The sequence below is a fragment of the Hippoglossus stenolepis genome, chromosome 5, assembly GCF_022539355.2.
Source record: "Hippoglossus stenolepis isolate QCI-W04-F060 chromosome 5, HSTE1.2, whole genome shotgun sequence".
NCBI classification, from domain to species: Eukaryota; Metazoa; Chordata; class Actinopteri; order Pleuronectiformes; family Pleuronectidae; genus Hippoglossus; species Hippoglossus stenolepis.
The window spans coordinates 1,661,780-1,676,684 of NC_061487.1; the positions used below are offsets into that span (position 1 = coordinate 1,661,780).

Sequence of the window (14,905 nt, forward strand, 5' to 3'; positions counted from 1 at the left end):
ATACAGTTTTACACAAACCAGCTTTCTCCGTTCATGAGCTTCGGTGGCTCAGAAGTTAGAGCAGGTTGTACACTAATTGGCAGAGCGTTGGTTCGATTCCAAGGTCGTCCAATATGCAAGCCCCCAAATTGCTCCTGCCGGCTGTACCTGAATGAGATGCATAACTGATAGGAAAGCTAGACATAGATTTCTGTGGATTTTTCTATTGTCTGGGTATATTCTGTAGCCATGTGTTACCAACATTTTACTCACAAAGTTTGTGTATTAGCTTTCACTATCACATGTTTTTTTGATTTAAGCTGTGAACTATCTGGGAGCTTTTATTGATATGCACAAACATATGGTTGTGGATGAACCCAATAAAAACACAACAAATTATCAACAGCAACACATCAGAAAATACAAAAGAGAAACACATTACAAGCATCACAGTTGCAAATCCAAAACAAAAGTTCACTTAATGCAACATCATAAAATAACAGATGAACTTAAAGGTGTTTAACTTATGGATGAATGTTTTCACTAAATGTGGAGAGCAGCAGGGAAAGCATCAGAGGGAGAGGCGCAATTGTCCATACAGTGTCATCAGACATTCATGAGGTGCTTTGCATTGACCATTTATGGTTGAATGTAGGTGTGTAGAGGGCAGGATATGAGGCAGATCCACTCATGCACGTTTGATTTTGTGTGCTCTTTTTTAGTATGAAACCTACACACTGTTTTAGAAATGGGGTCCCAGATATGTGTGGTCATTTTGGTTTCCCCTACAGAAGGCTTATTTCACTACTAAACACAGAGAGCACACTTCACTTATACATCACAGACGTGAACCTTTAGAAAATGTAAAAGGAATCCCAACCTTTGCTTACTGTATCTTCAACAAATATACTGCAAAAACACCCAGAAGGGTAGGTAGGAAAGTAAATCTCAAAATCAAGTAAAAAACAAAAAAGGGTTGTAAAAAAATTATCATATTAGATTTAATGTGTGGCATGCAAGCAGGTTAGTCCAATAAATGTGGCAAGTGAGAAATAGTTGAAATCTAAGCAGCACAAGATACTGTATATCCTAACTTTTCCTCTCTGCTTCAGGGAGAGCCCCTCAAACATTGCGTCCAATATTAAATTATCAAACTGCAGCCTTTTTCTTCTCTATTTCGAGTCTCCCAGTTTAACATAAGGATTGTTTTCTGAGACTTTACAAACTTGAATGAAGGAAGAAATTAAACAACAGAATCACAACAAAAACAAGAGAATACACATTTTGACACAACTCAATCAACTTTTTAATAATTATAAGTATTTGTATGGATTTACACTCTGTTCATAACTTTCATAACGTTTTTGTTTGCTTATGTAGTTTTGTACATATCCTGTGCGTGCAAGGCAAAGATAAACATGACAGTAGAAAATAAACTCTACCCCAGGATTAGACGGAGGCTCAGGTCGCTGACAACATCGAGGTCTGCTCTCACGAAACACGCACCACTCTCCACAACCACCCTGAAACTTCGATAGACTAAATACACTGATTCTTATCTTACACTACATCTGATCATACTTATATGCTCCTTCCTTCAATTAGTGACAGTGACTGAATCAGAAAGAGCATTCCATTTGTTCATCTGAAGATCCAAAGGCTTAATGTGAAAACATCTTAACAAGGCAAAAGCAAAATTGGAATATTTTACCACATAGTTGGCATAATGTGGCCTTTAATAAGTAGTGTAGAGGAAATTGATTTGAAATAATTTTCAGTTCAAAAGTGAAAACAACCCGAAAATGTGGTAAACTTCTGGAATTATAAATATTCTTTGGAGCATGTTTGGAGCCGGTTCTGTAGTAACGAAGTCTGGTATGTATCATAAAATGACAAATATCTGGTGAAGACAAAACCTTATATTTATGTTGTTTACTCTTAGCCCACACTACCAAACCTCGAAGTGGCAAGTTTTTGTGCTGTGCTTCTGATTTAAAGTTTCCCCTGTTGTGATGACTGACACGGCTATTTATACTGTTGTAAATGGACTGACTGAAATAAAAGCCAAAGAATGAAACTTTGGGCATTTCCATAAAAGCAGGCTGTTGGTGTTTAAAAACCTTGAATTTATCAGTCGGATGCTCTGGTACATGAGGAAAATGGATTTCAAATCAGATTCATGATGGTCTGAATGACGGATTAAGTCAAACAAGCGACAGGGAACTGTCCTTGTGAACTGCTGAAGTCCTGCAGTCTGCCACCATGCAGCATCTATAAATGTAAAAGCTTAAAAAAACAGTGGCTAATTCATTGTTAATCCATTTCCACCTCATCTCACCAGAGCTATTAACAGTTATAAAGCCTGCATGTTCGTGTACCTGAAAACTGAACTCCTTCTTATGTAACTTTACCTTATCTCCCTCAGCAGTTTGTTTATATCCATAAATCCAACTGAGGATGTACATTTTTATGAAAATAAATGCAACTATGGGTTTGGTACTGTAATCCTGTTGTAATGTAAACTATTCTTTCTGTAATGCTCCATCCTAAACAGCCAACATCAACCTGAATATCAGGCCAATGACAAAAAAGAAACAGTGCATTGAGAGAGAGAGCACCATTCAATCAATATTTTTTGACTCAATAAGATTTAAACATTTAACAAAAATACCCAATTAAAAATGAGCTTAATGGGTCTAATTGTCAATTAATCACTTGGATGTTAGTCAAAATAAAATACATCAGTGTGGATCGAAGACGAACCTGGAAGTAAAAGAAAGTAAGAAGGTAAAGTGAGAAGAAATAAATGACATAATGGACCTTGAAAACCTGTTATTATGTCAGAATGATCTCATTTATATAAGCAGGCGATTTTTGTGTATTTGTGTTGAAACCTAACATGTTGATGAACTACACACACTAAATGTGTTGTTAAATGTGTCATCTCTTTGTGGTGAGTGTAAAATAGAACAATTTATGACTCCATGTCATTTCATCAGTGTATGAAGATGAAAAAAATCATGAGTCTCGAGCAAAAAAACAGAACAAAGTCCCTTATCGAGATCAACACACACAAACACACTCTGTCGCACAATTGGTGTGTCTTGCTGACTAGCTACAGCTAACATCTGTATATTTGATGTTGGTGTAAATAAGCACAGACCAGAAAATAAATCCCAGCTGCCAAAATCATATGAATCAGGAAGCCTCACAAAAAAAAAAACAGTAGCCATTTTTTGATTGGATTTGACCAAACTCAACTCAAGTCAGAGTAAAAAAGCTGCAGGGATGTTAGCTGTAGGCTAGCATTTAAACAAGCACCAACCGTGTTCACTAAATAATATCTAGTTCTCAGGAGAACACTAATGATGTGGGACCCAGCAGCTTTTTTCCACAGGGGGTTTCTCTCAGAACTCATGTGCCCTTGCATTTCCTGATCTCAGTCATGTCACAGCCCCCTCCTCCCTCTCTCTCCGAGGTGTGTCTTTTCTCCTTGGGTAAGTCAATGTCTGTGTGTTATTCAGACAGAGGGGGCTCAGTTCTTTGGTCTGCGGGCTCTGCCTTCATTGTGTGCTGTTTAAAGAGCGCCTCTCCTCTCTCCTCTGTGCTGTTTCCAAGATCCATTGTAGCTGGTGCCGTGCCGGGGCTCTTCTTCTTGTGGGTTGTGCTGGAGGTCTTGTCTTGGAGTGGTGGGGACACAAGCAGTTTGTCGAGAGTTGGGACTGTGCTGGGGCTCTTTTTCTGGGTTGTGGAGGTTACAGGAGGCTTTTCCAGCGTCGGGGTTCGTGCTGGAGGCCTCTCCTGGGTGGACGAAGCTTTGTTGAGGGCTGCGGCTGGAGTGAAGAGTCGAGGTGCTGATACTCCTTGTTGAGTCTGAGCTGTAGAGGAGGCACACCCTGAGCCTAGGGCTTCTTCCTCTTCTGGAGAGGGGTACTTTGCTTCAGCTATCGTCCCGCCACCTTTCTGTGACTTCAGCTCCTCCTTCTGGTCCTTTTTTTCTCCAGCTGTCTCTTTTCCTTTGTCACTGGCTGAGGGGATGAAAGACACAGACAGGTGGAAGAGTATGTTTAAATAAATTTTAAAAAAAGAAAAACAAGGAAGCAAAGAGTAAGAAAAGTAGATATAACCATGACTGATAAACACCTCTCACCTTCCTGAGCTCTTTGTGCTTCCTCTGCACTGGATGGATCTTCAGTGCAGGTGGGTAAGTCCCCTCTGTTTCCCCGGAAACGGATGGGGGACCTCTGTAACACCGCCTTCAGCTCTTAAAGAGATGAGACAAAGGTAGGCGGGCTTCAACATATCGGAGGTCAGCAGTAAATTATACATGATCCACATGTGTGAAAAGACCTGTCTGGGGTAGCGGGACATGGACAGGCTCCCGTATGTTCAGAGCTCTGCCGCTGGGGTTCTCACTCGAAACAACCCCTGGAAGCTCATCTCCCCCACTCTAATCCATCTTAACTGGCTTCAAGTCAAGTCCCACATCATTTACAAAATCCTTCTCCCTTTCCCAGTCCACCAGTATCTGTTTGACCTGCTCCACACCTATACCCCATCCCAGAAACTACGGCCCTCAGATATGGGTCTGTTCGTCATCCACCACACCAGCGAGAGAACAGACGATGGAAAATTCCACTCAGATATGGAGATCTGCAATGCCCCATCTCTGGACACATTAAAACAAATTTGTTAACACTCAACTTTTCACAAAGGCTTTTGACCGATAGATTCAAAATCTCCAGCAAGCTATACTATCATTATTCTATGTTCTTAGTTGTTTTTAAGTTTAGGTTTGCTAATTTATCAGAGAAAAAACGTTGCTGTTCTGGGCACATGTTTCAAGAGGGATTGTACTTGTCACTTTTAAACTCATAAGGGCGTAACAAGTAATAAATCAGAGTGACATTCCCTTTAAAAGCCAGGTGAGCTTGTACCTTGGTGGATTGATGTTATAATTTGTCCAGAAGCAAGAGAAAACACTTCTCTGCAGGAAATGGTTTCACTCTGTGCACAATCTGTGTGTGTAACAAGCAGAGTGTATATGTGTTGTTGTTGTTGTTTTGTACCCTTGTATGTACAGGATAAACATGTTTCTATGTTCATAATGTGTCTAACAATATAACACTGTGTCACTGTCTGCTTTCATTGGTTAATCATTTCCCACTGCAACTGTGGATGATAAGAAAATGGCATCAGTCTAGACTGGCAAAGGCACGAGTTGTGGTTGCCACCACTTTGTGTCAGGTGCAACCATCCAAAACAAGACACAACCTGACAAGCACTGATATTTAAAGCTGCATTCTTCAGTATTAATATATTAATAAGCATTGATGGGGACAGCACAGAGGCTTTTATATTTGGATTTAGCATTTACTCGCCATGTGACATACCCAACTTTTAGGAAACGGATGAGCAAAATGGTAATCCAACATAAATGTGAGGTGTTTTTTTTGTAACATATAAGCAGGGAAAAACCATGAAATGTCATTAAATGTTATGATGTATTTTTCAGACCCTCCTCTGATAATTGATGTTTTCTCTTGTGAATTAGGGGAGAGATCACACTTTGATCACTCTTTGTTTGACCTGCTCTCACTACTGTCTCTCCCCTCTCTCACTCTCTCTTCTCTCCCTCCTATACACCAATGCACCTCTCTTCTCTCCTCCCTTTGTCTCCTTTCATCCCAACCAGTCAAGGCAGATAACCCCCTGATTGAGTCTAGTTCTGTTTACAACTTAACAACAACTTTGCTAATAAGTTTCAGGTTATTGAGGGACAAACATTTAGTGAATGGTCTAAGGGTTGTAGAATATGGTCACGCAGAATACAACATGAACTGAACAACATGAACATGAAATGCTTTATAATGACTCATAAAGTGTCACATGTACTGTATATGTTAACAAGTAATGAATGGTGGTCAGTGTAAGAAGTCTTATGTCTTTATCAAACCTTGTGTCATAGCCAGAGCGTCTTCATGGACGGACACAGCTCTACGTTGTGGAAGGGGCTTCACATGTTGGCGTGGCTTGGGAAGACACTCTGAAAGAGACACACACATGCACACATACACACGCAAACACACACACACACACACACACACACACACACACACACACACACACACACACACACACACACACACACACACACACACACAAATTAAAATCAACATTTTGGATAGTTAACTACTTTTTAACTTAAAATTTAAACATAAAATCGAATATGTCACTTTCCCTTTTGATTAATCAATCAATGATGGGCTGGTCTATAAATTTATATATGCACTCCTGTAACTTTCACCAGCGAAAAATTAATAAATTGCGGAGATGTCGGTAATGAGCTCAATCCCGCAGTAGACATCACATGACTGCGGAATTGCTTTTATCATCACAGCCTTAATTAGTTATATTTTAAAGAGTATTATCTTCCTAATTGCTATTTTCACTCACATGGTGTGTATGTGTCTCACATATGACTCTGATGACTGTCATGTTACATCTATGTGATGATGGCCGGGAGCTGTTAAGTGTGCTAAAGACAACCATAAGTTCACAGCTGCCTTACTCAGATCCTCCCTCTCTATAAACACAACACATTGACCAGACCACACTTGATTCCTTATAAAAGATCATAACCATTAAATAATACATCAGACAAAACTAATTAGCATGACTTATTTGATTTTAATGAGATGGTGGGACCTACCGTCTGTCACTGATTGTGCTTTCTCCTGGCGATCCTGTGCACTGGGACCCCTCCATGGAGATGGGGATGGAGGAAGCTGCTCTTTCCTGGGGGACGGCGCCGAGGCTGCACCCTGGGGACCGTCCTGGCCTCCATTCTAGGGATGATGATCAGAAGGTGCTCAGAGGGCTATGACACAAACAATGTGACTGCTATATGTCATGTGCATATATGGAGGAAGAGAAGAATCATACCAATGTGGAAATAGGCAGTCGTTTGTGGTAATATTCAGTTATCTATTTTAATAAACCCAAACTTTAGATGTAGTGGCTGAGGTGTTTCTAATATTTAGTCTACCCTCTGTGGAATGAAAAAATATTAGAATCAACACTGAGATGAATCTAATAAAGAGACTGAATTTACATTTTTGATATGTGTACGTGTTCAGAGAAGAGTGTATTCAAACAGCCCCTCTTGTGTGTTTACAACATCTGACCTCAGAATTAACATAAGCACTGATTTAACGAGTTGTGACATGCTTGATGATGATTACACAAATGGGGAAAGGTCATGGAAGTTCATTTTTTGGTGAATGATGAATAATATAATTTTCGTAGAAGAAGAGTGTCTTTGTGACTTTATGATAAATCTGTTTCATCTACATTCCCTGCATTACGTTACATGCCTGCTAAATTATTAGCATCTGTGGGTTCTAGACGCTGACAGTATCTAATTTTAGCATCCATGTTGCCATTGCTTAGCAGCAGTGTTCTCACAACTTAAACACCACGCACATCATGTAAACAACTTCCTACAACGTAACTACAAGCTCATAAGTTCAATTTGAAGGCAGCATAATGTTCAGTGTGTTCCTAGTGCACATGCTACATGTTCCCAGTTTGTCAATGTGAACCAGCTACCTGCATCTGATATCATTGAGTCTGTTCCTGGCAGCTGACCTGTCTCCTCAACAAAGATCTGGAAGTGTAGCAGACAGTTGGTTTTGTCTTTTGGTATGTTCACAAATACATTCATTAAATCATTTTATTTTAATAATCTCTAAACTAAGATCTCCAAAGCCATGGACAAGTTCCTTAATCCAACATTGCATTCTATTTTTTTTCTTTCAGAAAATTGTGTTTTTATTGCACTGGTCCTTTTGTGGATGGAACTTGCAACTGAATCTAATTCATTTTTGCCTGCAGGCACAGTTGTGAAACATTCTGCCCATAAAAAAAACGTTTTGATGTAAAAAGTGGTAGCTTTGGCCCTGAATGTGAAGCCTTAGATATCGAATATGTTCCCTACAGCATCGAAGTAACTCTCCGACTGAGTGCTGTATTACCTGTACTGCACTCTCGCCTGGCCTGCCATCACGTGTGTGTGCTCTGAGCGGGACTCTTTCTGCCATGCTGCTGGATGGAGGAGCAGAAGATGGACGAGCTCCTCCCCCTGCAGGAGCAGCTGGGGTGGGGAGGGGAGGTTTGGCTGCGATGGCAGGTTTGGGTGGCAGGGAGCCAAAGGGGCGATCATGGAGGCTGGGCTTCGGGTGAAGGGGAGGGTCTGGTCGGATGGGGTCCAGCACTCTAATAAGATGCCTAGGGTCTGCTGGAAACAGAGGGTGAGAGACAATCAATGAGGAGTAGACACTGATGCAACTTTTAGACAAGCACTGAACTCCGGAGGATCTCCGGACATTCTCCAGAAGGGCTGAATGTGAGAACGCCAAGTCAACGCCCATGTCCAAGTCAATGTTCAAGTGAGAGCATCCAGAGTTTCTCCTGCCAGCCCCCTAAAAAAACTGCTGTAAACAAAAATCTCTGCAGCAGAATTAATACATTACATCCTGCTTCACCCTGCTGCACCTCCCCTCTACTGAATGCTCTGGAGACTTCTGTGTTCCTGTGATAGCGTCAGAGCAGAGAATCTCCTGCTGCATTGTTCATGTGTGAAAGGCTAACTCTGGAGAAAGTCTGGAAAATTGCTTGAGTGAATGATGCAGATTGGTTCAATCAGGGAATCCAGGCTGGACAGACGTTTCGACTGATGTAGACTAAGAAACCATAAGACCACTGCAGAGACACTCCTGTTGTCTCATGTCCAAGGCCCAGGGACACCAGGAAGGGTGTCAACAACAGTGACTTAAAAATAAGCGGGCAAAATAAACAGACCCAGTGTAACACACACACACACTGACTCTATAGAACTAAGGATAGATAGTAGATAGATAATGTTACCTACCTGATGATGTGGACATGGTTCTGGGTTTCATGTATGTGGGAGGTGGTTCAGGTTTTTCCAGGATAGCACCTGAGGGACACAGACCATAGTACAGCTGAGAGACAATCCTTATATAAGCTCAGTAAATGATGAATACCATATATGAAGACTGGGCTCGGCTGAAGTCATTCTAAGCTGTAACTGGTGATGCTGAGAGAATTTAAGGAATGTTGTCAGACATATGGAATCATTTAGAATAATTTCTGAAACTGGAAAAGAGAAAGAGAACTTAATTTTAAGTTTTTTGGGAACTAGATTTTTTGGGAACTAGATTCCCAAATAAGGAGAACAAGTCCCCATAATGTGACTGTGTAAACAGGTAACCCCCCCCCCACACACACACACACACACACACACACACACACACACTCTTACCTTCAGAGTTGGCCTTTCTCAGCTCCTCGTCTTTGTTCTGGAACACACACATTAGACAGTATTATACCATCACAATATGATGCTCTTATGGTTGCTATGTTCCTGATAGCAGATGGTGCTGTACATATAAGAATTGAAGAAAACATGTCCTATTTTGATCCTTCGACTCGTATAAGAGCAAACCAAAATATTGTAATTCTGTGCTCACAGTCTTGGTGTCAGCAGAACTGGTCTTGGCCACACCCATTCTGTGCAGCATCACCTGAAGTCTCTGCTCAAAGCTGGAGGTGCTCTCAGATGCATGTTTCTAGAGGACAACACACACACACACAGATTAAAATCAACTCTTTTGATCTCCAATTACTTTAGCCCTCCAAATTCTGACTGATAACTGCCAAGTGCAAGGTACTGGATACTGATACCAATGAGCAAAACATTCTGATTTGTATTGTCGATGACAGGTTTTGTGGCAAAATTTGGTACAAAGGCAAGGCAAGGCAATTTGATTTAAAAACCACTTTTCATACACAGCGGTATATTCAAGGTGTAGATTCAAGCAACTTTTCTTTCAGATTTCAGGTAAATATATTTTCACAATTTCTAAATTATCTCAAGCTTCTTTTTAAGCTTCGAAAACTAAGTATGTGCACATTAGATATGTACACCAATACCAATATATCTATGATTGGCCAATGCCATCAGTAAAAATCTGTCAGGCTCTACTAAACAGAAGGAAATATCAACACTTTACAAACCGAGTAAACATTTTGAGCAGCCCAGGTTTCAGCTCCTGCAGAGAGCTTCATTCATTTACAGATAAGTTTGTGGCTCTTGTTACATCTCTTATCTTAGCCTCTGTTAGGTCTGATTCGAGGCCTACTCAATCTTCAGTCTAGACTTTAAGGCAGTATATGTGGTTTTACAATAAGTAAATCATGCTGGTAACACTTTCCATTCATATGAACAATTCCAAAACATAGTTTTAATGGATGTTGTTTTAGAGTGGATGACTCTTACTATGGCAGCTTTTAGTGTGTACAGGGTAAAAGATGGTGGAAGCTAAGGGTCAGGCTCTGGGTGCCAGTTAGGTTTAGAGGACAGCTGTTATGTGCCTCAGACTTTCTCAAGACTAACACACAGTTCAGCTGTTAATTAACCTGGATTTATGTTTCCTGAACAGAATTGTTTGTGGTATAGTTTTAACACTCAAACTACAATAATATAAGTATCACATACTGACACTGACAATTACATAATAATGTTTTTCAATAATAAATTAATAATGATGACTCTGTCAGACATCACTAACAAAATAATAAATAATAATAATGATGACGTCTTGGTTAAAGGTTGTATATTATGATGCTTGTTATCATGCTTGTCCAGTTGTCTGACAACAGAAACAGGAAAAGATGTAAAGGTGAAACACAACATTGTTAGCTGGTCTGCATTACAAGATATTATCACCGAAAGTTGAACTCTCAAATGGAGCGATTGCGCCCTTCGATATGCTTTTTCGTTCTAAATGTGAACACCTGCTCAGGAATATCAATGAGTGAAGCCTGTTTTTTGGTGCACCCTCTGATTTGAACCGTCAGTTCAACCGGACTGAAGGAAACGGCTTCGTTTTCAACCGGAGCCGAATGTTCCTCACCATGTTCCACAGAGAAAAGAATTGGGAGCCTTTTTGTCAAAGTGCATTAAGAAATGATATACTGTAGGTGTGCAGGCCCTTTAAGCTATTAGCAGTTAATATCAAAACAATCATGCAGATGTTTCACATTTACAGATCATGAGAAGGAAGTTTCAAGTTTCACTGAAAGTAACTCAACACAGAAATACAAAAGAGCCAAGTAGCAAACATCTGCAATGAACTAGTACGTGACAGGTTGGTGAGATGACTGTGTTGTTCTGCTGCTGGTATTGACGGGTTAGGTTGTTAACAAAGCATGGTAGTATTGAAGAACTGAAGCTGGTGTTTGTTGGTGCTTCATTAATAATTAATGTTATTAAATGATCTGACTGTGTGTGTTGAGTGTCGCATCAGACTGACCTTACTGTGTATATTATCCTTGTCTTCAGGCTCCAGTCCGGTCAGCAGGATGAGACTCTGGCTCTTGCCCTCTCTCAGTGACCTCTTGGTGGCCTTCAGTCTTCTCTCTCCATATGGGGTCCCTCCCAACTTCATCTCTCTCGTCAGCACACTACTTCTCTCCTGCTCAGTTAAGGGGGATGTGACCATGGGGCTGGGGGTGCAACCTGACAACACCGCCTCTTCTTCCAGGTTGGAAAGCGTAGCACCAATGGGGTCAGGGCTGATGGTGCGGTAAGAAGGACTGGTCTCACTGGGAGGCGTTGTTGTGGTTAATGTATTGGCAGGTGCCATCACTTCCCTTGCATCTCCTACAACATGGTGGCTTGTGGGAACGGTTCCTTCTGTAGTGGCGGCATCATTAGAAACATTAGCATCCTCCCCTGACCTTGCCTCTCTCTCCTTTTCTCTCTCCTTGTCCCTCTCCCTCTCTCTCTCCCTTTCTTTGGCCTCGCGGAGGGGTCGAATAAGGTCTGCAATGGAGGTCCTTTTGACCTTCACCCCCTCTCCTCCTCCTCCCTCTCCCCCTCCTGCCTTGGTGACTCGGCCAGCCCGAGCCCTCTTGAAAACGAAGAAGTCGCCAAACTTTTTCTTGATGTTTTTGGTAGGAATTGCAGTGTTGGTGGTGGTGGTTACAGAAGAGGGTGTGGGGGTAGTGGAGGATGCAGATAGGGGTGGGACATCAGTGGATGTAAAGGATGTGTCAGTGTATGGGACAGAGGGAGAGGTGACAGTGGTGGTGGTAGAGGAGGTGATATTCTCAGACGAAGAGGAAAAGGGGGTTGAAGCAGAGGGGGTGGAACTTGATTCTGGGGGAGTGGCTTGGGCAGGGTTTGACTCCTCCCACCGGCCTTTTCTGCAGCAGGGAGATAGCAGAAAGAGCAACAGACAAGAAGAGACACTCAGTACTACAACTATTGCTACAGGACTCAAGTCACATGCTCAGCTCAGGTACACAACGAGAAACATCATGCAAACAGCTCACAGAGCAAAGACACCTCTTACTGATGGCCTCTGGACACTTTGGGCCTGAGCATAATATCTAGAATTATTATTATTATCTGTTTGACAATGAAAGCTGTTCTGGACCTGACCTTTCAGAAATTTTGGCTGTCATTTTTTAACATTTGGGATTAGTCTAAAGTAATTCACTATACTTGCACTTAGTTTTTTTCATTTTTGCGTCAGTCATGTGTTAGAAATGTCATCAACACATCCACTTGCTCACGGTGAATCCTGCGGAGGATCTCCTGTTGTGTCCTCAAATTGGCTCCTTCGAATATTCTTCAGACTTTTTATTTTTTAACATATAAACTAAGCATCTCTAAATCTAAAGGGTCATGATATTTGGGTAGCAGTCATCTGCACAGACCGTCTCATACCCTGTCTACAACAGACACAGTAGCCATGTTGTCTGAGAGAAAAGGGAAATGGTTATGGGCTGTGAGGTCATTTTCATGAAAGGACTAAAAGTATATAATCCTCTTAATCTATCCATGAACAGAACAGATATACCAAAATTTTAGCCACTGCTTGGGAATGGTACAGATTTTAGGCTCCAGATATATTTTTGCTCCCCTTACAAATGGAGCTACAGGATTGTGTATAATGCTGCTTTTGCTACATGGCTGGTAAAGACTAGAGATGCAAATGAAAATGAACGCCAACAACAGCCCAGCCTGTGTACTGCAGACAGGAGGTGAGTTTGCTCTGAAGCTAGAAAACCAAAGGGGAAGGAGAGGTGTGTGCTGCCATATCTGAGCTCTGACCTGTACATACAGGCCTTAGTGTGGAAGTATGAGAAATACATCCCTGATGTTTTCTGTAAGTAACTGATGACTAGAATTTGTCTGCTGTCCCCTTAGTCCAAGCCTAAAAGAACTATTATACAGGTGGATGAGAAATAAAAAGATAATCTATCATCAATTGTGTTAGTAGGGTGTTGGTCCACCATGAGCCTCCAGAACATCTTCAGTGCTCATTGTAAAAGATTGTGAATGGCACAACTGTACTGTAAAGTGCATTGAGTGGTCATCAAGACTAGAAAAGGGTTATATAAGTACAGTGTTAACTTTGCACTCTCCACCTCCATTGTAGAGGATCAGAATTAGTTTCTATGATCTCTGCTGGTACATCTTAAAGACAGGAGTGCCTGTAGTAGGAAGACTGGATTGTTGTCTGCCATCATCATGGCATCATGTGGGGCAGCTGTGGGGAAATCTACTCAAGAACAGAATAACTGTCTGTGAACACCAGACCTTAATCTCTCTGAGCATTTACCAGGACCAGGACAAAGATGATGACAAACAGGGGTCTCTGTGGTTGAAAGATCTGGAAACTGCTCATTGCCACAATGCAGCTGTGGTGCTGGTTGATGGATGGATCAGTCACAGTTTCTGTTATTTAAGGTACTTCTTATCACACTGATGTTTGTCCAAGTGCGAATATATTTTCAGTAAGTTTAGTTGTAATTACTCATTTGATAAGTTAAAAATTGGATGAAATGTCATGATGACAGCTGACACTAAGCGTGAGAGGTGGGACCTCGATACTTCTGTTCCATTTCCCGATTGCCACTGTGCAGTCTCTGACTCCAAATTACGTCTTTGGTGCAAAATGGCAGCGTTTATATCTGGGATATTTCGGCTGAATTTTGTATGTTTTCCATCTTTATATTCAGTCCATGGGACACTTGACTGACTAATTGAGTGACTATAAAATACTAATTAAGTCTTGATATCTAGCTAAACAAATACAACCATTTAAATTGACTTTGTGAAACCAGCCAAGCCAAATGTAATAGCAAACAGTGCCATGTCATGCTGTTTATTTTGGCCTGTCTTCTGCCATTCTTCCACCTAGTCACCAGATGTCCCCTGACTTTCTCACCTGTCCCAGTCACCTGACTACCATCACCCATATACACACCCACTCCCATTTCCCTCTTCACCTTCCCTTCCTGGTTTAGTATCCACTTGTCTGTTTCCTGTAAGCCTGGTTAATTAAAATAAACCCTTATCAGAATAGTTAACAGCATCTGCCTGTGTGTCTGCATGCAGGTCCACCTTTCACTGCTGCTGCTCAAAGCCTGACAAAAAATGATTTAGACATGCAATGTGTGTTTGTGTTGTGGTACACTGAACAGACACTGGGTTTGTTAAACACTACAAAAACATTCACCATGCAGTCTATACATTCAACTACATCTGTGGGGTCACACACAATTATATTAGATAATAATACACTCTTATCACTCCCAGTAACTTTTTTTATGTAAAAGTATTAAGAACAAAGAGCAACTTCTAATCTTAAAATATGGAAATTGGAGGAAATGTTCAGAATCCACAATCTCAATGATTCCAGAGGCAGGTCACGGAGTTCCCCTGCTGACACTGAAGTTACGTACATTTTAAGTTTGACTGTCTTTACACCAGAAACTGATTGGACAATGACAGTGAGGGCAGTTCCGTGACCTTCTCTCGTTATCT

General features: G+C 41.2%; 1 protein-coding gene across 2 annotated transcripts in view; it reads right to left on the minus strand.

Moving 5' to 3' along the window:
• Positions 1-302: 302 nt before the first annotated feature.
• carmil2 (capping protein regulator and myosin 1 linker 2) overlaps positions 303-14,905 on the minus strand; it is a 53,484-nt gene continuing 38,881 nt past the window's right edge. The window contains exons 33-41 of one of the 2 annotated variants that reach the window (XM_035157216.2): positions 11,379-12,273; positions 9,534-9,632; positions 9,326-9,362; positions 8,912-8,980; positions 8,016-8,275; positions 6,692-6,827; positions 5,936-6,025; positions 4,130-4,243; positions 303-4,007 (exon numbers count right to left, since the gene is read on the minus strand). In XM_035157216.2, the coding sequence (XP_035013107.2) occupies positions 3,496-4,007; positions 4,130-4,243; positions 5,936-6,025; positions 6,692-6,827; positions 8,016-8,275; positions 8,912-8,980; positions 9,326-9,362; positions 9,534-9,632; positions 11,379-12,273 (2,212 nt within the window). In that variant the 3' untranslated portion in view covers positions 303-3,495. Of the gene's footprint in view, positions 4,008-4,129; positions 4,244-5,935; positions 6,026-6,691; positions 6,828-8,015; positions 8,279-8,911; positions 8,981-9,325; positions 9,363-9,533; positions 9,633-11,378; positions 12,274-14,905 lie in introns of both variants that reach the window. The other variant, XM_035157214.2, reaches the window with a different exon arrangement.